This window comes from Mastacembelus armatus, chromosome 11 (genome assembly GCF_900324485.2).
Source record: "Mastacembelus armatus chromosome 11, fMasArm1.2, whole genome shotgun sequence".
Classification (NCBI taxonomy): Eukaryota; Metazoa; Chordata; class Actinopteri; order Synbranchiformes; family Mastacembelidae; genus Mastacembelus; species Mastacembelus armatus.
In genome coordinates this window covers 16,485,587-16,508,149 of record NC_046643.1, presented here as the reverse complement: position 1 = coordinate 16,508,149, position 22,563 = coordinate 16,485,587, and the positions used below count along the sequence as shown (strand labels likewise).

At 37.0% G+C, this 22,563-nt stretch overlaps 4 protein-coding genes and 1 long non-coding RNA gene across 7 annotated transcripts in view; 2 read left to right on the top strand and 3 right to left on the bottom strand.

Annotated features, from left to right (window-relative positions):
* The window catches only part of crybg2 (crystallin beta-gamma domain containing 2), a 34,602-nt gene extending 29,022 nt beyond the window's left edge, over positions 1-5,580 (top strand). The window contains exons 14-24 of the mRNA XM_026300242.2: positions 72-198; positions 1,060-1,217; positions 1,300-1,426; positions 1,520-1,552; positions 2,253-2,365; positions 2,528-2,657; positions 2,741-2,880; positions 3,140-3,263; positions 3,690-3,848; positions 3,974-4,133; positions 4,573-5,580. Coding sequence (XP_026156027.1) covers positions 72-198; positions 1,060-1,217; positions 1,300-1,426; positions 1,520-1,552; positions 2,253-2,365; positions 2,528-2,657; positions 2,741-2,880; positions 3,140-3,263; positions 3,690-3,848; positions 3,974-4,133; positions 4,573-4,661 — 1,360 coding nt within the window. The 3' untranslated portion in view covers positions 4,662-5,580. The remainder of the gene's footprint in view (positions 1-71; positions 199-1,059; positions 1,218-1,299; positions 1,427-1,519; positions 1,553-2,252; positions 2,366-2,527; positions 2,658-2,740; positions 2,881-3,139; positions 3,264-3,689; positions 3,849-3,973; positions 4,134-4,572) is intronic.
* Positions 5,581-7,121: 1,541 nt separating this feature from the next.
* Positions 7,122-11,419, top strand: anxa14 (annexin A14). 2 transcript variants are annotated; one of them, XM_026300244.1, is made up of 14 exons: positions 7,149-7,225; positions 7,393-7,435; positions 7,548-7,581; positions 7,914-8,010; positions 8,173-8,261; positions 8,788-8,901; positions 9,023-9,113; positions 9,232-9,311; positions 9,525-9,563; positions 9,897-9,987; positions 10,094-10,189; positions 10,284-10,339; positions 11,066-11,173; positions 11,283-11,419. In XM_026300244.1, the coding sequence occupies exons 3-14, from the start codon at positions 7,561-7,563 to the stop codon at positions 11,340-11,342; spliced, it is 942 nt and encodes a 313-aa protein (XP_026156029.1). In that variant the 5' UTR covers positions 7,149-7,225; positions 7,393-7,435; positions 7,548-7,560; the 3' UTR covers positions 11,343-11,419. The 2 variants fall into 2 exon arrangements, with proteins under 2 accessions (XP_026156028.1, XP_026156029.1); XM_026300243.1 differs by lacking the exon at positions 7,393-7,435 and having other exon boundaries at positions 7,122-7,225.
* On the bottom strand, positions 11,216-13,314 carry LOC113126278 (integumentary mucin C.1). 2 transcript variants are annotated; one of them, XM_026300247.2, is made up of 3 exons: positions 13,135-13,314; positions 12,036-12,582; positions 11,216-11,661 (listed from the first exon to the last, which is right to left on the bottom strand). In XM_026300247.2, exons 1-2 carry the CDS (start codon positions 13,186-13,188, stop codon positions 12,046-12,048), a joined length of 591 nt encoding a protein of 196 aa, XP_026156032.1. In that variant the 5' UTR covers positions 13,189-13,314; the 3' UTR covers positions 11,216-11,661; positions 12,036-12,045. The 2 variants fall into 2 exon arrangements, with proteins under 2 accessions (XP_026156032.1, XP_026156031.1); XM_026300246.2 differs by having other exon boundaries at positions 11,216-12,582.
* A 1,913-nt stretch (positions 13,315-15,227) lies between these two features.
* LOC113126755 (uncharacterized protein DDB_G0283449-like) lies at positions 15,228-16,303 on the bottom strand. The gene is made up of 2 exons (XM_026300872.1): positions 16,148-16,303; positions 15,228-15,739 (listed from the first exon to the last, which is right to left on the bottom strand). Exons 1-2 carry the CDS (start codon positions 16,205-16,207, stop codon positions 15,449-15,451), a joined length of 351 nt encoding a protein of 116 aa, XP_026156657.1. The 5' UTR covers positions 16,208-16,303; the 3' UTR covers positions 15,228-15,448.
* Positions 16,304-17,007: 704 nt separating this feature from the next.
* LOC113126495 (uncharacterized) lies at positions 17,008-19,861 on the bottom strand. The gene is made up of 2 exons (XR_003295313.1): positions 19,747-19,861; positions 17,008-17,887 (listed from the first exon to the last, which is right to left on the bottom strand). It is a non-coding gene; the product is annotated as an uncharacterized LOC113126495 (long non-coding RNA).
* Positions 19,862-22,563: the final 2,702 nt, after the last annotated feature.

The following is a 22,563-nucleotide window of genomic DNA, read 5'->3' as shown; positions in this document are numbered from 1 at the left end:
TTCCCAAGTTAAAAAATATAGTATGATCAAATAAGAGTGAACTAAACCCTATGTGTGTTTCCATTCTACAGCTGGGTGGGATATGAAAAAGAGGGCTTCCGAGGCCACCAGTACCTGCTAGAGGAGGGAGAATACCATGACTGGAGAGTGTGGGGAGGCTGCAGTGCTGAGCTGCGCTCCATTAGAGTGATACGAGCAGTAAGTTGCTCTTATGAAGAGTTAATATTTGTTGTTTGAATATTTGTTGAACAAATGTTTTTACTGCAAATTCTCCATTACACAAAAGGGTGTGGCTCCCAGTGTGACTAAACTGCAAGTGCACTGGTGTGGAGAAAGTAATATTTGGTCAGTATCCCATGCCTCTGGTGAGCCTGGAGCAACTGCAGATGTTTTGTGTGCACTGAGCTGAACTGAGCTATTTCTTGCTGAAGTTTGTTTTTTCTGTGCTGTGTAACAATAGTAGCTGTTGTTACTTTGACATTTATCATTAAAATCTTGTCTAATCTAAAAAGTGACTTTGCACTCCACTCTGATAAAAATGGCTTTTGTAATCTCAATGCCAAGTACCACAGGTTTGAGTGTAGGAAATGTCAGGGGTCACTCTGGGCAGTATGAAAATGACCCCAGGACATTTGAGTAATATTTCTCATTTAGATGCATTGACTCTGGCCTATTTTATCATGATATAGAGAACTAAAATAATCTTGAAAAGCCAGTGACATCCATCAGGAATGAATCCCATCATTTAATTAAACTAAGTTAGAGCATTCTTAAAGGCACCTAATTTAAGTCTAAATTCTGTTGGATTCAGTTTGTAATAAAAGTTATTTTAAAAATAGAGGAACAGTTTCATTAGTCAAGTACTTTTCTACACTATGCTGTCATTCAAACAAAACCTGTTACTTATACTTACAATATGACACTCATTGGAATCAGTTTAAATTTCCAGCTGACTGAGGTAAAAAACATTAAATGCTCCTGGGCGTCCCCTTGTTTTTCATCCACAGGGTGCTTTAGTGTGTTTTGATATGTTAATCCATTTCCTTCCCTTTTCTGCAGGACCTGACAGACCCTTTAATGGTGATGTTTGAACAGCCAGAGGAAGAACAGGAGCCCATGCCGGAGGAAAACACCTTTGAGGTGACAGAGGCCATTCCTGATGTTGAGACATTTGGGTACAAAACCTCTACACGCTCCATCCATGTGCTCAGTGGCGCGTAAGTTAATGAATACTTTATTTATCAGCAGCAGAAGTGGTACTGTAATGCAGTATTCAGGAAAATGTTCTTTTTGTTCCAGATGGGTAGCCTACTCTCATGTGGATTTCTCTGGGAATCAGTACATCTTGGAGAAGGGCTTCTATAATAACTTTGCTGACTGGGGCTCTCAGGACACTCGCATCTGCTCAGTTCAGCCCATCCTACTGGTGAGGACCACTTTGAAGAGAAAGCACAAACCTATCAGCAAGATTTGAAGAGTGAATTGATGTTATAATCTTTCATCTTTATGTTGTTTTCAGGCTCCAGGTGACAGCTCCAGAACCAAAAATGAGGTGAATATCATGTCTTGGCATTCTCAGTTCGTTGTTTAATGAGCCTCAGCCAAGTTGTTTATTATTCTTTTTCTGTAATAAATGATGTGTGTTAACCACAGTATGCAGGGTTTATTAATACACACACACACACACACACACACACCCTCACACACACACCCTCACACACACACACACACACACACACACACACATACATACACATACACACACATACACATGTTATGTATTGCCTAAAGAGCTGCTGGAGTTTTATAACACACACTAAAATATGGCTGCATTGCTCTCCCTGATGTCTATCAAAACAAAGAGTGCAAACATTTAACTTTTGGCAAGAGCTCTCTCAGCACAGGAAAACCCCGTATTTTGGACAGAGCGAGCCGTGTGGACTTCAGAGAACAAGGCTGGGTTTAATTTTCCCTCTGAAAACTGCCTTAGCCAAAGACACTCTATCATTTTCCCTGTTCTTTTCTCAATTTAAATTGAATACTAAGTGCAATATGCGTTATTGTAAAAAGAACATGTAATCAATATATTTTCTTTATAGGGACAGAGCAGCATTGCAGTAACAGGGCATTTGTATTCAGTGCATAAAAGCCTCCAATGGAAAAAAAAAAAGACATAAAAATAATTAGAAGAATGAAAAGCTTTGCTACTATAAATGTGTTCATCTGTTTTCTTATTTTCCTTTCTTTGTCAGATACTACTGTACTCTGACCCAGACTTCCAGGGTGAATGTCAGGTCTTTGACCATAACCAGGAAGCATTGTCAGAAAAATTACTGATTAATTCCTGCAGAGTGGTGGGGGGAAGGTAAGTGGCAATTACCTAAAAATTATGAAGAGGAGATGGGAAGAAAAGCACAAAGGTCTGCAAAATAGAAAGAAGTAAATATGCTTGGTGATAAGTTAATATGGGTGGTTATGCATGGCGGATGACAAATCAGTGATTAAACAAAATCATTTCTCTTTTCAGCTGGGTGCTCTATGAGAATAAAGAGTATTCTGGGAACTTGTATGTTCTATCTGAAGGAGACTACCCCAATTTAACCAGTATGGGATGCCTCCCTGGCTGCACCATTCGTTCTGTGAAGGTCATACCACTGGTGGGGAAGCTCTCGTAACTCTCGTAAAATGCCCTGTGTTCTCTCCTTTGTCCTGCTCTGAATCTCCGTCTCTTCCTGTCTAGGCTTTCTCAGTTCCCTCCATCTCTTTGTTTGGCCTCGAGTGTATGGAGGGCAGAGAAGTCACCACAGACACAGAGATCCTCAACATAGTTGAGGAGGGTTTCAACAACCACATACTCTCTATCAGAGTCAGTAGTGGCCGGTGAGTGTTTGTCTCTCTGTGTTGGTGTGTTTGAGGACACTGTTTGTGTATTTGTTTTTGCTGCATGTCCCAGAGAAGCTCCATGGTTTTTATGACTGGAAACCTTTAATTCTTTATGACATTTGCTAATAAAACTGTTCAAACAGCTTGGCAGTCAGCTGATAGTGTACAACCAAATTAAACATTATCAAAGTGCTTGTTTAGGTGCCTTTGTCATTGTCAAGATACAAATCACAGTGATGTTGCTTGTCCTTTGCAGTTGGGTGATATGTGAACACAGCAACTACAGGGGGCGCCAGTTCCTGCTGGAACCAACAGAAATCACCAACTGGCCAAAGTTCAGCTCACTAAATACTATTGGCTCAATATATCCAATCAGACAGGTTTGTCAACAAGTTGGCTTTTAACCTCTTCAACACTTTAACCTTTGTTACTAAGCTCATGCTTTGGTTGACAGGCTGCACTGGTCACAAATGTTCCTGGGCTGGTCTGTCAAAAACAAAAGCCACATCAAGCAGTAGAAAAACATGATTTAAATCCTTAATAAGAAAAATGTGTTGGTTAAACAGTGAAGCAGAATCAGATGTTAAAATCTCTACCAGCAAAACTTGACACTGTGAGTCAATTAGTTTCCAGTAATAGTCCCATCCTAAATAATCATAATTTAAAGTACAAAAGCCACAACAACAAATCTTAAACAAATCTTTTGTTATTTTTTTGGTGTTTGAAACTGCTTTATTTGTGCAGGCTAAAACAACCACGGCTCCACTGATCTGAGTCTGTAACAACAATATATTTGCTTCCTGCAGAAGCGCCACTTTTTCCGCATCAAGAACAAAGAGAGAGGACACTTCATGTCAGTCCAGGGTGGTGTGGAGGAGCTGAAATCAGGACGTGTAGTGGTGACACCAGAGGTAGAGCCGATGAGTGACATCTGGTTCTATCAAGACGGCTTTATCAAAAACAAGGTAACGCCTGGGCAAAACTACAGAATGTTGACAGCGTCTTGCAAACTAAAACCTGAATGTTTTTTGTTTTTTTTTTTACCCCTGAACACATTTAGTCTCATATTCTGTGTTTTATTTTTCTGTAGCTGTCCCAAACTATGAGTCTTCAGGTAATGGGCAACATAGAGCCGGCTGCCAAGGTGGTGTTGTGGACAGAGACTCGGCAGCCTATCCAGACCTGGGCATCCGAGATGAGCGGCCTCATCACAAGCCTTACTTTCCCAGACATGGTTCTGGATGTCAAAGGTATGTAGAAAAAAGACAGATACAGGCAAGAAGTTATATTTAGATTTTCATGTGCTAGCATCTCTTCCTTCACTTTTACTGATATAAATGAAATTTGACACTTTTAAGACATATTTATATTTTTATTTTTGCCTGCCTGTCACTGCACTATATATTAAATGTGTCATCAGTGTTGGAAGAAGTATTCAGATTCTTTACTTAAGTAAAAATGTGAAAATATTAGTTCAAAACTGATGTATGAGTATGTTAATTATTATATAGATCATTTTATTATTATTACTGCTGTCTAATGTTGAAATTTATCTGGAGAAACTCATTTTAATCACTTCATATAATGGGTACTTTAATCTGTTCAGTCAAAACTACCGGTTGGCTTCTGTTTTATGATGTTGCCATGATGACTTTAACTTTTTCAACAAGATGTTTTCCTTTTCTTCAGGTGGCAAATCTTATGACAAGGACCATGTAGTTATAATGCCAAAGAGTGAGGAGAGGCCAAGTCAGCAGTGGCAGATAGAGTTGCTTTAAATTTCTCACGTTCTTCTTAAGTTAATTTGAAGCAGTGCATCCAAATATCCAAACTGTCTATGAACCAGCAGCTGCCTCTGCCTCATGATCTACATTATTCCAGTGCCTGTAAACCTTATTTCTTTATTTCTAACTCCATTATACATGTTACTAGTGTGCACATTGCAACAGTAAACATGCAGTAAAGCAGTTCAAGCTCTGAATACCTGCACCTGACAGCTGAATGCTTTTCACTGATTTGTGGGTTTTGTTTTTTTTTTGTTTGTTCTCATGAAATTTTCTGAGTTAGATAATGATTTCCTGTATGTAAATGAATTGACGTACTGCAGCCAGTGGTGTCATCACTTGAGTTTAAAAGAAAGATTGATCAGTCTGTCCCTTGACTTTTACTTTGACCTTTATCTCGCCATGTGTCCATAATTTGAGTAATCAAACAGGGAGATTCCCTGTTTGTATGACTCCGGGCACATGCAAATTCCCTGTAGAAGCACCTGTAGTTGATGCTTTTGTAACTTTGTTTACAATGAATCAACCAGTGTTTTAAATGTTTCTGGTCATTGTTTTCCTGGAGTGAACACCAAGTGGCTACCGCTGCTTGTGACGGACGGTGAATGAATGCAGCCAATAGAATGTGTAGTATTGAAGCAATGTATGGTATGTTTTTAAATTTTATTTATATATATGTATCACTGTGTGTGTACAGCATATCACATTGCATTGTGCAATGTAAAGAATTGGGTGGTGCAAATAGTTTGTCAAAGAATTTGTATATCTATTCTTTTAGTTCGACTTGTTCCATGAGAATGTTAGCTGCATCAACTCGGTGTAAATATTTGATACTAAAGATATAAAATCAAATGTTATGTAAGAAGGGGTGGTTTTAAAATTTTGAATAAAAAATAAACATTGTTTAAATACACCATCTGTTTACTTGTTTACTTGTATCGTACATATTTTTGTATCCCAATATGAAAATACATTAATATACACACTACAAACGTGCACTCTATTTTTAATTTAAAATGTAAGTTTATTTTCAGCTTCAGTTCTCTTCACCCCACCACATTTCCTCTTAGTATTAATAGTAAGAAAATAATTCTATATTATTATGAATGAACAGTTTTATTCAGCCAGTTATCTCAAATATTTACCCAGGCTTTCTGTATTTCAAATTTCCCCTCCTTGTACTAATCCTTTACTTGTATTAATGCTGTTTAGTTTCACTGCCTGTTTGAGCTCAGAATCAACGTCAGGATAATTGTTTTGCATGTATATGCTCTTTTGTGATACACAAAACCAACGCAGACGTCACAACATTCAACAGAGCACACTAGTGTGATTTACAAATGAAATTTTGACTGCTTTCATTACTTACACTTTAACTGCTTTCTCCTCTTATTTGGCACTTGAATATTTACCACTCTTACATGTCATTACTCTGACATTTGAAAAATTAACTTTAGTTATCTTTTATTCCTTAAATGACACTTCAGCTGCTTTCATTTGTTGACATTTTATTCCCTTTCAATGGTTCCACATCAACGACAACCCAGTTGCTTTCACCTCTGGTTCTTAAAACAACAACTTCCACTGGCTTCAGACAAAATCATTCAACTTCATGGTGTTTACATATCAAATGCTTATTTAATTGCAGCAACTTCCTGTAGATCAGTTTTTGTTTCTCCTTGTACTGAGCAGCACAGAGGATTGGTCAGATTAAAACAACTTGAACATTTGTTAAATGGTTTCATAATACTCAGGTAGTACTGAGTATTATGTATGTAGAACACAAGTATCTTTCCAGTGTGTACTTTTATCTCTCTCCCCTTTGTCCTCTTTTCTTAACTGCAGGAAAAGGGCGGATAAGTGTTTGGAAGTATCAGATTGTTATCACTGGTGACCTCGCATGCAGGTGCTGAAAAGCCCTTTTGTTAACTATTGTAGGTCACATAGGTATTTTTTCAGGTCTTCAAGAACCATCAGGTTTTACATAAACTCACAACTCTTAGAGGATCAGTTTGACCATGAAACCAATAGATACCCCCTGTGATAACTGATGTTCTCTGGTGCATTAGTTAATATCTTCTCCATCTTAAAAAATACAAACCAACATCTTCAAAGACTTAACTACTGTACGTTTTTCAACGAGGCTGATAAATTATGTAGCCCAACACAACAATTCATCACTGATCATTTATATTTGACCAAATCACACACAAATAGAGCATTTATAGAGCATGTATAGAGCACGTATCTGTGGGTATTTCACAATGGTCACTTGTAAATGCTAAACAAACTTGAGGGTCTGGATTCCTTCTTTGCAAGGAATGTCAATGTTTCACAACTGTGTTGTTGTAATGGTACATAGACCAGTTGTGTGTCGTAAGTGTGAAGCTAAAGTGCACCAATTGGTCAGATGCTTGAGAGACAGCCTGCTGGGTGTACCTGGAACCGGTGTGGCAAGGAGAATGTGGGACTTGGATACAGGGCTGGTTAGAGGAGGTTGTAAAAAAAACTCCACTAGCTCTTTACCTTCCTGAAAATATCACAGCGTTCTGTTACAGGTAGGACAACAAGTGTTTTCTAAGTCTTTTGTAAGAAAATGCTCTATTTGTCTTATTCTGTCTATTGTTTGCTTTTGTTTTTGGTTCGTTATAGATTACAACTTTACTATTATTACTAATTACTAATAGTTTCCTGAATTACCTGTAATTATTAAATTCTAATTCAGAATGAGAGTCCTTGTCCTATGATTTACAACCGCAAAAGTGGATGTAAGTTACAGTGTTCATTTAATGTATGTTTTACATGTGTGTGGATGGACACTCATACACATTTATTTTAACAGCTTTACTGTTATTTACCTCTGTTCACACATTCTTGCAGGTGAAACAAAACCATGGACCCTCAGAGTTTTAAAGTAAGTGCACTTTCTGCCCTGCCTTTCCTCTGCCATTGCGTTTTACTTTGTCTTTGCTGAGACAGAACTGTAGATAGTATAATCTGCTGTCTCGTGCTCTCTCATTATCTGCAAATATGTTAGCGTTTATCTTTAAAAGTCACTATGCAAGTGACGTCTCCGGACATACTGGAATGCTGTAGTGATCATTTGTGTTTCTTCTTTGACTGTAATATAAAGACATGTTTACATTCCAACCATTCCCCACTGGTCAAAGCAGAGGCAGACTATGTGACATCTTTTGCTTTTTTTTATTGCTTTGCCCCTCCCACTGTTGGGGTTTCCTCTTTTAGGACATGTGCTGGGGCACCCTTGGAACAGTGAGACCCTTCTCTAATTTCCACCCTGAACAGGATGTGATGGAGATCCAGGCAGCACTGGAGAAAAAGGGTACTTAGATTTAAACCAGAGCTGTGTTGTTAACCAGCAAAATTTAATAAAGTTATTCACAATCCTACTTTTCTTTTGCCTCTTACCATTCCTGCTCCTCCTCCGTAATTGGCCACATTATTCTATCATGATCTAAATCCAAACATCATGTACCTGGTTCAGATTCAGGGACACTGGTGAGAATCCTAACCAATCGGAACAATGCTCAGAGACAAGAGATCGCCAAGCTCTTTGAAGAGAAAACTCAAAAGGTAAAGTGACAAATGACCTAACCATGTTTACACCAAAACTCTCAATGAATTACAAGATAAATAGCTTGAATTCAGAAGTTTAAATACTGAGTTTGGACTAACATTTTCAAGGTCTGAAGCCCCAGTACTATCCCACTGGTAATACTGTGTTTTGCAAAAGTGTATGTTTGCTTTGCTCATCTGTAGCTTCGAAATGTTTGCTGATCAAACATTATTAAAACTGGTCTTAAAAGTTAACACACCTTTGTTTGTACAGGGAGTGCAGCAGTATACATTTAAATAATTTAACAGTGAATCATAGATTGAGGTAGTGCTGGAAATTCTAAAATAATTTAGGGGTTATACATAAAGTCAATCAAAACCTTAACTATTTCATAGCAGGCTATTGTACGTATTGTCCTACAACTTACCATAGAACAAAAGGAATGCAATATTTACGTTTTCCTCTATTTCTAACAAATCAACAATAATGTCATCTAAGATATGTGAAAACAACAATAGTTACTCTTACTCTGTGGTGTTCCAGGACTTGGCAGCTGGTGTGAAGAAAGCTCTGTCTGGAGATCTGGGAACCCTGCTGCAAGAACTGCTCATGCTTCCTGTGCAGTATGAAGCTCACCGCCTGCAACAGGCCATGGCAGTGAGTGATTGTTTGTATATAGACAGTAGGTTAGAGCAAAGGAAGTGGGTACTTATGGGTGCACAAATGTGTTGTGAAGAGGCAAGGATTTTATTTCACAAGTGTGTTTGTGTGTGTGCAGGGTTTAGGCACAGATGAGCAAGCACTAATGGAAAGTCTGTGTACACGATCTGGAAAGCAGCTTCAAGAAATCAGTGCTGCATACAAACAATGTAAGAACTTTTCTAGTCTTTGCCCAAATACTTTGAGAGACTGTTGTCAGACAAATCCACGATCAGGATCATTTTATCCTTATATTTGCTTCTTTTTTGTTTAATTTAACCTTTTCAGTGTACAAGAAGGAGCTGGAGAAGGAGCTGAAAGGGGAAACCAGTGGAGACTTTGCTAAGCTTGTTATTGCTTTACTAAACGTAATTCAATTATTTCCTCTCCCACGACCTTTGAGCACCTACAACAAATGGCCTCAGTACCGTGGAGGACATAAGCTACAATATTTCAGATATGAAATTGCAGTGACAGCTTAGTCTGAAACTGCAGAATACCGATCATCTTTATGCTCTTTGTGGGATAAATGTCCAGGAAATTGTAATTAGAAGTGTTTTTTTACATGACTCTCCCAACAGAAAGAAAATGTTGCTGGTGTGGTTCAAAGAGATATTGAGGTATTATTTTTAATCATGGTTTTATACACAAATGTTATGGTCCAGATGGGTATAAGGAGAGGCCTTTGACATTGTTTAATACAATGAAGCATACACATTGTACTAGATCTTGACGTGCACCATGATGGCTGTAAGGACCCAAGTAAATAATCTACTTCTCTTTTGAGTATTAAATTAACTTAACGAAATTATCATTACCAACATTATCTTATTAATATTATCAACATTAGTTTGCAGTCCTTAGAGGACTACAGAAAATGTAGTAGATGTAAGATGGCCATATTTAGGATTTCACCCCCATTTGACTGTGTTTTCTTGTTCTTGTTCTAACAGGCTCTCTCTGCATCATTAAGTGGGAAAAAAGCAGATGTGGAACCATGGATCAACATACTGACTTCTAGAGACACAGACCATCTTAACAAAGGTGAGGATGTAATATATTTTTTGACACAAGTTTTGCACTTTTGTTTTTGTTTTTTTCAGTGTTTTAAACATGAAATGTTAATTACCCTGTTCTTGTATACTGGCAGTTTTGATGGGACTGGAGTTAGAGAGTGGGCAGATGGTGGATGATATTGTGGTGAAACGGTTCTTAGGAGATTTCCAGCTGGGTTTGAAAATTTTAGGTAAATATAAAACGATAAAAGTGACGCTGTATGAATCATTAGTATGCGCTCTACAGGCCAGTTAGTGATTTATTTGATATCTGTGTTATGACAGTACAGTGCATTCAAAGCCCTGACATCTACCTCGCCAAAAGACTAACTACCATGAAGGTAAGTTATTGTCATCATTTCTTTCTATGTGCTGATAAACTGAGAAATTATACAATACTGATAAAGCCCTTTTGTTATGAATGAAGCCATTGAGTAATCAATCATTATTCATCCATTTGCAGGCATTGTTTTCATGACGTTTTTATATGTTTAATAGGTACTTGGTTATTTGTCATGTTTATTATGTCCTTTTTATAGTTGCAGCCATATAAATATCTATAAAACTGCATGATCTATTTTGCTATTGTTGCCTTCCTATTTTCTAACAGTTTCTAATCCATTTTTTAAAATATTTAATTATCTGAAAAGTACTGTACTTTGAATGTACTTGTAGCTCCATTACTTTATACAAAACATAGAGGCTTAATAAGTCTTCTTCATCTCTGGTCTATCTTCTGTGTACTTTAATTTCTTTTATGTACAGTATAGTGCTCAAAGTTTCAGAAGGACGTCATTAGTATTTGAGAAACACACTATTTCACTTGGAGTTGTGAGAATAAGAAAAGTGATTATCTCGTACTTTTCATTTCATGATGCTGCTGTGCTATTTTTCATCAATGTAACTTAACAGAAGTGAATTCGGAAAAGCAGATGTCACTTCCCCTTCATAGTACAGAGAGTTTCATTCTGGTTGATTGGTCACAGGACATCACATCAAAGTGTGAAAATATGCAAATAATGTGGAAACTATGCATAGCTCACATGCAAACCATTTCACTGCTGCAGACACCAATAGTGCAAGGGATTATGGTGTCTCACGCTGAGGAAGATCTGCTGTCTATCCGAGTTGCCTACCTTAAATTAAGAGGCACTTCTCTCTACACTGATTTACAGGTGGGTCACTCATATATTTGTACTAAATAAAATAAAAACACATTCACATTGTTTTCATTTTTAAAATAAAAGTATAGGCGTTTTTACATATCCATCTTTTTTCCAACAGAAACATTTCAAAGGAGAACATCTACAGGCTCTGCTGGGAATTTGTGTATCTGAAGATTAAACCAAAGCTACAAATATTTAGTTGCTACTATTTCATTTCTTTCTCTAAAATCAGTCTGGCAGAGAAAAAAAAAAAAAAAACCAAAAACAACTTTATGTGCTATTACTGATTTTATCTTACTAACTTATCTCATTTAACTGCATCATTCATATATGTCTATTTTAATGGTGCTTATATATATGCTTATAATAAAATTGTACCAAATTATGTTATGTAATGTTATGTATGTTTTTTTTGTTTCGATTGCATTTAATATTGTTTTATTTCCTCTTCTTCTTAATGTTGTCTGTAGTCATAATATTTCCTTTCCAAAAAGGGCCTATAAAACAGAACAGTAATTTTATATTAAATTTGATCAGAATATCATTGTTTGTCGATGTTATACAGTACATTATCCACATAGTGTGTGTGCATACATTACAGTTCAAAAACATTGTCAGCAGACTCGGTTAAGACATTTCTGTATAAGAGTCATTCCTATTGCCATGTTGATCTCAAATCCATTACATTATGTATCCTTTAACCTCCAGGTTTAACGAATACCGTTAATTCATCAGTACACATTAATCATTTAAGAACAATCTGCAAATGTTTTTCATACATATACCAATTTAAGGCCATCAAACTTTCATTCACTCAGAAATATTGAACCACTGAAAGCAAGAATATTTTAGTCCTTTAGGAGAGTCCCACCTCTTACTGCTCAGGTGCAGCTCTTGTACAGCAACAATGGCATGACAGGAAACAGCAGGGAAGCTTTGACTCCTGAGCCACCGCTGTACGTGGTTGTAGTTTGGGTAGCTGAAGTTGTTGTTGTGGTGGTGGTGGTGGTGGTGGTGCTGGTGCTGTTGTTCGTGATGTTGGTGCTGGCAGAGGTGGATGGTGCAACAGGTTTTGTGGTGTTTGCAGAAGTGGTAGTACTCATTGGCGGTTGGGTGGTTTTTGGGCCCACTGTTGTAGTGGTGACTGGGGTAGTTGTAGTTTTTGAAGAAGTGGCAGTAGTCATTGGCATAGACGTCGATGTATCATTTGCAGTAGTGTTTGGGTCATTGGCTGTAGTTGTATTTGTAGACATAGTAATAGTAGCATTTTGAGATGTAGATGGATTCGTTAGTGTGGCCATACCACTATCAGTGCTGGTTGGGACGGTGGTATTGGCTGGAGAAGTCTGTGCGGGGGTCGTTTCATCTTTAGTACCTGTGGTCGGTGGAGTCTCAGTAGTAGAATTTGTTACTTGGGACTGATTTGTAAAACAGAAAAATGATTTCAATTAGTGTTTGAAACACAAGCTGCAGCATGTGCATTAACAATACTTCTACTATCTATGTAAGAATATGATTTACTCAAGTCTTTACTTTAAAGAATACATGTGTCCTCTGACCATTTGAAGACACATTAGCACTCTTGTACTCATGTAGCAGCTTAGAGATTAATTTCAGCTGATGTAATGAATTCTGTCAGCAATCAACACAATTTTGTTCCACAAATATGTACAGTTCAAATATAACTGAGGTCTCATCAATATGTATTTTGTTTCCGAAAATCCTAGTGATCAGTGAAAAACTTCTTCAAAAAAATTTTTCTATTATTATTGCAAGAGTATAACAGAATGATGTATAAGAGTGACATTACCCTTATTGTTAAGATGATTATATTTCACACCACACCAGTAAGGTCACAGTTGTATATTATTAAATCGGGTTATGTGCTAGAAACAAGAGCTAAAAAGAAAAAGAAAAAACAAATGGTAGTAATATGGTGGTAATTTAAAAAGTATGAGTTATGATGTTACCTGTCCCAATGCCAGCAGTGCCAGTGTATAAATTCCCAAAGCCAAAATCTTCATGTTGGAGAGACAGGAGTCACAGATGTATCAAAAATGTTACTAAAATCTTCAGCAAAAAGGGTGACGTCCTTTCTCTGCCTCCAATTTCTTCAGGGGAACTGAGCAGAACTTTTTTTGTTTTTGCTTTTATACTAAAGTGTCACGTTTCAGGGGAGGTAGGTGTTGAATTTACTACCTGGATCCAGGAAGTTGGCTGAGGACAATCTGTGGATGTGTGTGTGTGTGTGTGTGTGTGTGTGGTGTGGGGGGGGGGCTAATCTTTCCTTGTGTTATTTACACAGACTTCTCCATTTTATACTTCGCTCTAATTCATAAGTGTTCGCCCTTCACACTGAGGCTTCTTTATCGTGAAGGACTTAAGAAATTTCTGAAAACCTATGCTATTAAAAAAAACAAAATCCAACAATCTTCTTCCCCTAGGTTTAAGGAATCTACGAAAGCATGAATTCTTAGAGTATTTTAACAGTCCCCTTGACAATCCCCTAACCCCTCAGTGACATATTTATACTTGCTGTCTACTTTAAACCATTTACAGTTTTGCCACTATAAGAAACATTTATTTTTATGGTCCTAACAGTGATGGAAAAACTGCAACCTGATGCTGACGTGATTTGATGTTTAACTTAAATAAATAAATGTTATAGAGACTGTCATAGAGGCTGAAATGATGTGGCTGGTAGCTTATTGACAGACTGGTAATTGGATAGGTTGCAATATTATTTCCTTGTTCGTGGGACACGCAAGGACTCCATCCCAGTGGGAGGAGACACATTTGCTACCGAGAAATGTGTGTTTTTATGGCTTTCCCACTTGCACGTTTTCAGAGAGCTAGTGCCAATAAGGCCTCCTGAAATACTCACGCTAGAAATTATTTATGATCTCACATACTGAAATTAATAATAAATCCAGTTGTTGCTTGTGTAGTTTAACTCACGGCATTTCCCAGCAACTGCACCATCCATGCAGAGGACACCAGTTTTCAGCTCAAGTTGAAATGGCTTTAAAATGGCTTTAAGTCTAATTACAAGTGGTTTGCTCTTTTATTACTTTATGCCTTTATTATATTTACAAAGTCTATCCCTACCCTGTTCTTTCCCCTGTTCTGTTTTACTTTATTGTCCTCAGGTGTAACACTCAGACCAGCTGATGCGTAGCACAGTAGAAGCACAAAAGCAACAAAGATATTGTGATATGATGAGTCACTGAAGGGTCATTCATACTTGTTCACCCTTTTGCCCTGTTCTAGTTTGATGGATTTAATGGGCCATTCCTACCCTTCGGTGTATGATAATGGTATTTAATCTGCTGCAGCATTTATGGTATTACCACCTGAGGAAATGAAAATAAATTTTAAGGGTGCGTATTAATATTAAATTTCACTTATAGTGTAGCAAATAAAAGCTTTGAGCCTCCTTCTTGGTGAATCTCTATCTCTTCTCCATTTTTTTCCTAAATGTTTATGACACAGTGAAATGTGTATGTAGCGTTTTGTGGCAACTACAACCAGTTAAACATTAACCTGCTGATAGAACCTATCCATACCTCATATTTTGAAGTGATGTGTCCTTACTCTACATGCATTTTTTTTTTTTTTTTTTTTGATACATAGTAGTTGGTAATAGAGACATATTTTATTCCTGTTGTATTTCATTCTGTTAATTTTGTGTTTATTGGTTTTTGGACATACCAGTATAAAGCATATACTATAATACTAATAATACTACTACTTGTACCACTATGTATAAAGAATTATAGTACTGAACACACACAAAAAAAAACTGTTCAACACAACTATTATAGTGTGACAAGTCTAAACACAAAAACCACAATGCACTTATTTAATAACATATAATATATATTTATATTTAATATTTAAATATAAAATAATATATATTATTAAATATTAATGAATAATATTAGTTACTTTAAATAAACATTTCACACAAGAATAAATGAGTCTACAGTATGTACAAAGTGTAAATATGATTTTGGATCTCTGAATCAAACATCCTTAAACTCATTGTGATTCATGGGCAGCAGGTTTTTCCTTCATATATCAATGTAAGGTCTTATTTACATCATTGTTTACATCAAGTTGGTGTAAATTAGTTGATGAGTAGGCTTGGTCTATCATATATCATAAACCACACCTGAAAATGCATGTCCTATTCTACATGATCTAAAATAAACTCATATTTGCCATTTTTTAAACAATGTTGTAGTTTAGGATTCACAGCAGCCCTGAGCATGAAGGGGGTGTTCACAGCCAAAGTGCAAGCAGAGCAAAAGATCCAAAGACCAGGATAGCAGTTGTACTCATTTGGCTGCCTGTGCTGTTGGAACTGGTTCCTGAGGGACTGGTGCTGGTGCTGTTGCTGCCGCTGGCGCTGCCGCCGGCGCTGCCGCCGCTGCTGCCGCCGCTGCCACTGCCACTGCTGCTGCCGCTGCTGCTGGTGGTGGTGGTGGTGATGGTGATGGTGGTGTTGGTGGCGGTAGAGTTTTTCAATGTTGTAGTGGTGTTTAAAGAAGCTCTGACATCTGATGGTTGGATCTGTGTGGATAAGGACAGAAGAAGTAGACAGAAACTTGGCACAACACAGCATTGTAAATGGTGTGTACAGAGCCCAATATATATAGTGGTATATTTAGTGGAAAAATACTAAAGTAGTCATCCAAATACGTGTTTCCATCTAAGCAGTCGTTTAAATTACAAGATAATACACTATTAATGAATGAAATGAAATTTAACAGGTTATTAAAACATACTGACAATTTATTTCAATGAACATATTCATTTATTCAAGATACTTTTATACTAAAGAATTAATCTTTTTTTAACAGTGTTTAACTTCAACAAACCAGTAAAATCAGATTAAGGTCTTTTATTCTTTTTTAAGTTTAAATTTGTTAACTAGCTCTATGTATCTGTTTGTATTTAACATGAAGTGAAGAACTGTACCTGTGTGTAGACTGATCCCAGCAGAGCCAGTGAAAACAACCCCAGGATAAGGTACTTCATGTTTGATAATAGATGATTTCCTCTTGAAGATAAATGAACAGCTGGAAATTGCTCGACAAAACCTTTTCAAGGTATAAGGCACTTGTTTGTCCTTCCTGAGCGTCTTAGTTTAACAAAATCTGTCTTACCTGAGACTGGCCTTTTATATGATATTCAGATTATTTACCTGATACCTGTTTTCTTTCAGGAAGTCTGAAGTCTGGCTCAGTCTCCACCCTAGTGATGGCTCACAAATGCAAAACTTCACACTGACTCAAGTGAAATCAGTCTGGCTATGGATATACCTTGTCTGTCTTAGTTCAGCTCCAGCCACTTACCTGCAGCGCTGTTTGTCATTTTGTGGCTGTGAGTTTATTTGTAGATCTCTAAAATTAATAAACTAATTGGTTAATACTCAAAAATAATGAATCTTATCTTAAATCTTTTTCAATGAGGTATAATAGCATAATAATAGCATCTGTGAATCAGTATTGCAAAAAAAATTTATTCCTCTGACAATTATTAAGTCAAATCAGAATTAAACTGACTTATTTTAACAATAAGAGTATACTTGACCTACAAATATATATAAAGCAACCTGAAAACAATTTGTTACAATTTGCCTGATTTGAAGGCAGGATGACTACTAATCTACAGTATACATAACCTTTCACTCAACCCATTACACATAATATGCTCATTATTGTCTACATACTACAAAAGCCATTGTTTAGCAGTATCTTTACATTCATTGCTGTAAGGTTACAAAAGCCTGGAAGTGAAGCCAGAAAAAGAGAAGGAAACCAAAGCCCACATTTGAATGAGAGGTTTGAATAAAATTGAGTATCTTTTTAATATCAAAATCAAAATGCAAATCGGGTCACAACACAGCATTAGCATTACCATCCATTTTAGTAGAACTGAGGTTCATATAAATCCAGTTCTATTTTTCCACCACAGATTCCCATCATTCCCTTCCCAGTTGCCCATGTGTACATTTTGACATCAGTGCTGATTCAATGACCATTTCATTTGCTGAAAAAATCCACAGACAATTTATACCCACTATATATTTGAGTTTAGTAACATATAGTTTTATCATTTGAATGGGGATATACATCATTTATAGAGACTTTGTGGAGAAAGTGGAAAGGAGTTCAGTGCAAACAAAGCACTTCATAGTATTGGTATTATACAATAAATCTGCCACAGCCACAGTTAAAAGCCATTAAATAGGTGCCCCAGGGTCAAAAATCTAGTTGAGCACAGGCAAATCTGTGATTTTTTTTTTTAGAATATAACAATAGAAATTTTAAAAATGCACTGAGTTCTGGACTTTTCGCTTTATGCACTGCAGATCAGGATAGAGATCAGAAGGACAAGCAGCTGACTGTAGCACCTGAACAAAGCATCAGATCCTCCTTTTAACGTTGCAGTTGAAATTGTTGAAATGTGGGCCTGAGTAGCTGTAGGATGCTGACTGGTGGATGCTGTGGCTCGAGAGGTTTGAGTTGCTGTGGGCTGCTGTGACGAACTGATAGCTGTGGAGTTTGAGGTGTTAGCTGAAGTGGAGAAGAAGGTGGAGGTGAGCGGAGGCCTTGTGGTTTCAGTACTGCTGGTGAAGTTGTTGGAGGTTACGTGAGTAGAGCTGTTGCCAGGCAGTGGTGTGGTACCAGTTTGTGCAGTGCTGCTGGTTGACATCTACAATAAACCAACTCAACAGGTCACTATTAAAAACAGCACATGCAAACATATATTGTCACTTACATCTGCAGGTATATAACCATGAAGATAACATTAATTTGATTTGGTTCACTTAACACATAGACACAGTACATTTTCTGTGACAGGAAAAATATGGATGTCAATCTTGTAACTGTGTATACATGCAGTACTGTACAAATAGAGCTAGAGGTTACAGCTGGAGTCAAGATATTTGAAAATATACCAAATACCAACCTCCTAGTGCTATGTTACACAATACTGCAGTTTATGTTTAAGCCATAATTAACTTAAAATGCAAAAGCAAAACTCTATGATTTCAGAGGGAATTATATTTCTTGATGTGTAACCATTTATCCAACTGCCCTTTTTTCCCAGGACTGTAGCATATATTGCCAGATTATTGCGCACAGTTCCTAAACTTGGCCCGCTCGCTGTGTAAATTAATTTTACACACTTACAAGTGTAAGGAAAGTCTGCATTCAAAAATTTAATTTTGAAATTTCTTTTTTGAACTATTTACACAAACTAAGCAGTTAGTGAGCTTTTTTTTTTTTACTTAGCCAGGATAAAACTTTCTCCGGCCTTCGGTCTTTGTTATTAGGCTGAGCACATCCTGCTTGTCAATCTGGACTGTATTTAGACACATCAATCACATCAGTTGTCATCAGTGTCATCATTATTTTAATGCAATTTTTTTCTGCTACGAGCCCACAAAGAAAATCTTTGCATTTCCCTTACATTGTGCCAGCAATTGCTATAATTTGGGTGACCCACTTAAAAAAGTAAAAATATAATAAACAAATTAAACAGAAACAGAACATACTTCTAGACTTAATAATATTCTTCTTGTTTGCAGCACTGGCCTAATCTCTTTCTCCATATTCTCTTCTGTCCTAAACTGGCTGAACTTCCTTTCTGCGTCATACTATTTTAGTCAGTGCCACAGATAAAGCTTTCCCACAGTACAGTGTGTCTTTGTGAAAAGTCGTTCATAGCCACAGTATGCAAAGGTAAAGCATCAGGTGTTTCAGCTGAGTGCATGGCATATGAAGACATTAACCGCACTTTGCATATTGCTGCGGTTGGTCCTGCAGTACACATTTGCTCTGACTGTCTATATCTGAATCTCTCTATTGTGCTTCTCCCCTCCTATGCATTAGTTCCCTAATAGGTCATATCTAGTTTATCTTAACTTAGAGCCCACCCACAGCTGACAGAGCAGCCTGCACAAGCAAATAAAGGATTAGTGAAGAATGACAATATAAAGTACATCTAAAATGTTCAGTTTCACAGAATTATAAATATATTCCCTTCGTCGTTAATGTACAGATCTGAAAAGCAGAAATTATTTTCTAATTTAATTACAAAATTGATAAAACAGTTAATATGACATGTTTTCTTTTTAAATGGGCCAATTTGTAAAGTAACCAGTGGTTTCCCATTGTAAAGGCATTTTTAAACACACAAACACTGATCGACAAAATTACAAATAACTAATTTCAGTTATGGACTTTAAGACTCAAATCTTAACCCAGTAGAGAAAAGATGCCAAGCGCTGACTCATTAGTGCAAGTTTTACTTATGCATGTATGCATCATTTTATTCCTGGTTACCAGTTAATACTTTGTATGCAATGATGTCTGTTTAGCTCTATCTGCTACATTTTGAGATACGTTGAACTGTTGCATTAAATCTGACACCACACCTGAAAACCTGCTTTGTGCTGAAAATCTAAATCAGGTGTCCAATCAGTTTTCACTAATCAGAGATGCTCTGAATGTGGACTCACCTCATTTGTCCCTTTGCATGTTTTTCACCTGGTAAATGTCCCTTACCTCAGTGCTGCCTTGTATGAAGGTCAAAGAGACACAAAGGACAAGAATCCCAGTTTTCTTCATCCTGACTTTTAGATGTTTCCTTTATGGCTGCTCCCACCTTTGTGCCTGTCCTTTTATACCTCCCACCTTTCCATAACACTGATACTGATAACAGGTAGTCACTGGGAAATGCTGCGCAAAAAAACCTAAAAGAGCTAAAAGGAGAGTGAATAGTGGACTTACATTCACTGGGTGGCCTTAAATTCACCTTGAAATAAATACTTATGTTGCTCAGTGTTTTTTGAAAGTCTAAATGCACAAACAAATTATTGGTGCATCACTATATTGTCAGCAACAACAATCTGAACAGGATCAGTTATGAAATCTATTTGACTAACAAAAGGAAGTGCGGCATGAAGCGACTGATATCTGCATGTTTTATAGTTTGACTAATTTTAATTTTGGTCTGTCTGAAGTAAATACAATAATCCATACATGGAGTGCCAAGCAACTATAAATAAAATTGTACAGTTATAATGTATGCTGGGAAGTATGCTAACAAGCTAACTTAGGCTAACACGATTCATGTATGTGAACAATCAGCTTTACTTTTACTGACCTAATGATTACAAGTTCTGGGAAAATAAACTTGACAGGACTTGAACTGAAATGCTGAGCTAATTACATCAAATTAATGATAAAGCAATAGCTGATGTCTGTGATGGGTTAGTGACCTGTCTTACCTGGTTATCCCTGCCTTTCACCCAAAGAGAGCGGGGATAGGCTCCAGCAGATCCCCATGAGCCTAATAAGGAATAAGCAGGTATAGATATTGAATGAATGAATAATAGCTGATGTAACATAAGTGACTCTGAGCTTTTGCAGTATAGAGGAGTCTGATTCAAAGTGAACACGGACTTAACTCTGACAGGTGGTTTTCTTGCATCACCGAATGAAAACGAACAGTTTAACACATCAGATCTTAGAACTCTGTTAACTCAGTTTGTTGATGCATTATAATTGTTTTTTAATATTGATCATCCATATGTATGCATCAGCTTTCCAGTTTGGCCAACAACAAATTCAAAGAAAGAAAGTTAATAAGGTAATTCACCTCAAGTGGAATGTGACCACAGAAACCAATCAGTAAAGACTTCCATGGTTACTTTGATAACACAAAAATGTTACATATTTTTTCCAGCCTGTATTGAAAATGTGGGGAATAAGGCATATTTGATTTCACCTTGCCTGTCTGAAGGAGCTGTTGGAGTAGCTGAGGTAAATGCCAAGGAATGTACCCCTGAGATATGTACTTTTTGATAATGAGTTTGTGCAAATACTTGCGGTAAAACCGGCACCTTATCACTTTCTACAAAACAAAACAGTGGCACGACAGCTGTGTACGAACCTGTGTATGAAATAACAATGACATTTTGGCGTAAGATTTGTGAGATATATATGCAAGATATAAGATAAGTTTCCAGTTTCCAGCTTAGTAGTGTTTCACTTCCAAAATAAGTGTATAAAGCTTGTAGCTTTGTGAAAGTCCCTCTGTCTTCCATAAAAACTGACCTCTCTATTAATAAGAAAGTAAACAGACAATACCCTACCTTTTTATTTTGTGAGCTTATTTACGACAGTTATAACTTACAAAATTCTCACAAGGACTCTGTGTGGCAAAAGTTATCTCAAGGTTAAGACTGATAAAGTAGTCCACAAACGCAGTCTATACACAGCAGGACATTAAAAAAAGAGTATGCAAAGCTATCCTGGGTCCCTTAATAAAACTGAATCATAAACCAAAAACACTTAAACCATGACACAGAGTGCTTCAAGTTTCTCTCAACATCAGGTTGTTCAGGAAGCTACATTAAAGCTTGCCCTTTGCGATACAATCAGCTGTGTACTTCCTGGTATCGGGAATTGTAATGTCTGCTCTGTGTCCTCAGTGCTACTAGACACTCATTTAACACACTCATATTTAATTTGTAACACTATCATGAGTTTTCCTATTTTTCTGTTTGCAGAGGCTCTAAAACAATCCCCAAAGGTAATCAAACATTGCAGTCCTTGTTTCTTTTTGTGATGAGAGTTACAGGTTGCATGAAGTAATGTTTTATGTGAGGTTAATGAATGAACAATGGATGATGCATGAAAGCTTACAGCATGAAAGGCACTCCCTGTATTTGTAGGTTTACTGGAGCTGTCAGATATGTTAGTATGTATCTGATGTTAATGCTTTCTTCTTTTACTATCTGTGCCGTCCATTGCCATCAGCGTGTTCTTGTGACTTCTGCGTTTAATGTTTGGTTGCAAACCAAATCTTAGCTGGGATACTAAAAAAGCTGAAGCTGAGGTAGTACAGTAAACACATGCAACAATTATGAAAATTGTGAAGTATACAAACAAAAGGGTGGCACAACCGCTTGCAGTGACACAGATCAGGGGGAAATAGGACAATTGCTCTGCTTTTCAGCTGCAAAACCAGACTCTACTTTCTGTATTTGCAAGCATCTTTGCACACTGCTGAAAGGAGCCTACAGTTTCCTTGGAGAAAATTTAAAACATATGCAAATTGTTTTTTTTCTCTCGTAAGTACATATTTTCTAAACTTTCACTCATTATTATTACTTATAAAATGCTGGTACCAGTGTTTAAATATTACTAAAGGTCAGCAAAGACTCTTAAATACTAATCCACACTGAATGAAAAACAAAATGTGCTCCCTTAAAACACCTGCCTCTTAACAAGGAGTGCAAACTTTGATCTTATGTAAACCGTGGATAAAGTCATCCGCCCTCACAAACAAGGAAACAGGTCACCACGTGAATGACT

Coding starts and splice junctions, on each gene's coding strand:
- anxa14 (XM_026300243.1), top strand. CDS start 7,561: ATGGACCCTCAGAGTTTTAAA. Junction 8,262..8,787: donor TTGAAGAGAAAACTCAAAAG/GTAAAGTGACAA, acceptor GTGGTGTTCCAG/GACTTGGCAGCTGGTGTGAA. Junction 11,174..11,282: donor CTCTCTACACTGATTTACAG/GTGGGTCACTCA, acceptor TTTTTCCAACAG/AAACATTTCAAAGGAGAACA.
- LOC113126278 (XM_026300246.2), bottom strand. CDS start 13,188: ATGAAGATTTTGGCTTTGGGAATTTATACACTGGCACTGCTGGCATTG. Junction 12,583..13,134: donor CACTGCTGGCATTGGGACAG/GTAACATCATAA, acceptor TTTACAAATCAG/TCCCAAGTAACAAATTCTAC.
- LOC113126755 (XM_026300872.1), bottom strand. CDS start 16,207: ATGAAGTACCTTATCCTGGGGTTGTTTTCACTGGCTCTGCTGGGATCA. Junction 15,740..16,147: donor TGGGATCAGTCTACACACAG/GTACAGTTCTTC, acceptor TTATCCACACAG/ATCCAACCATCAGATGTCAG.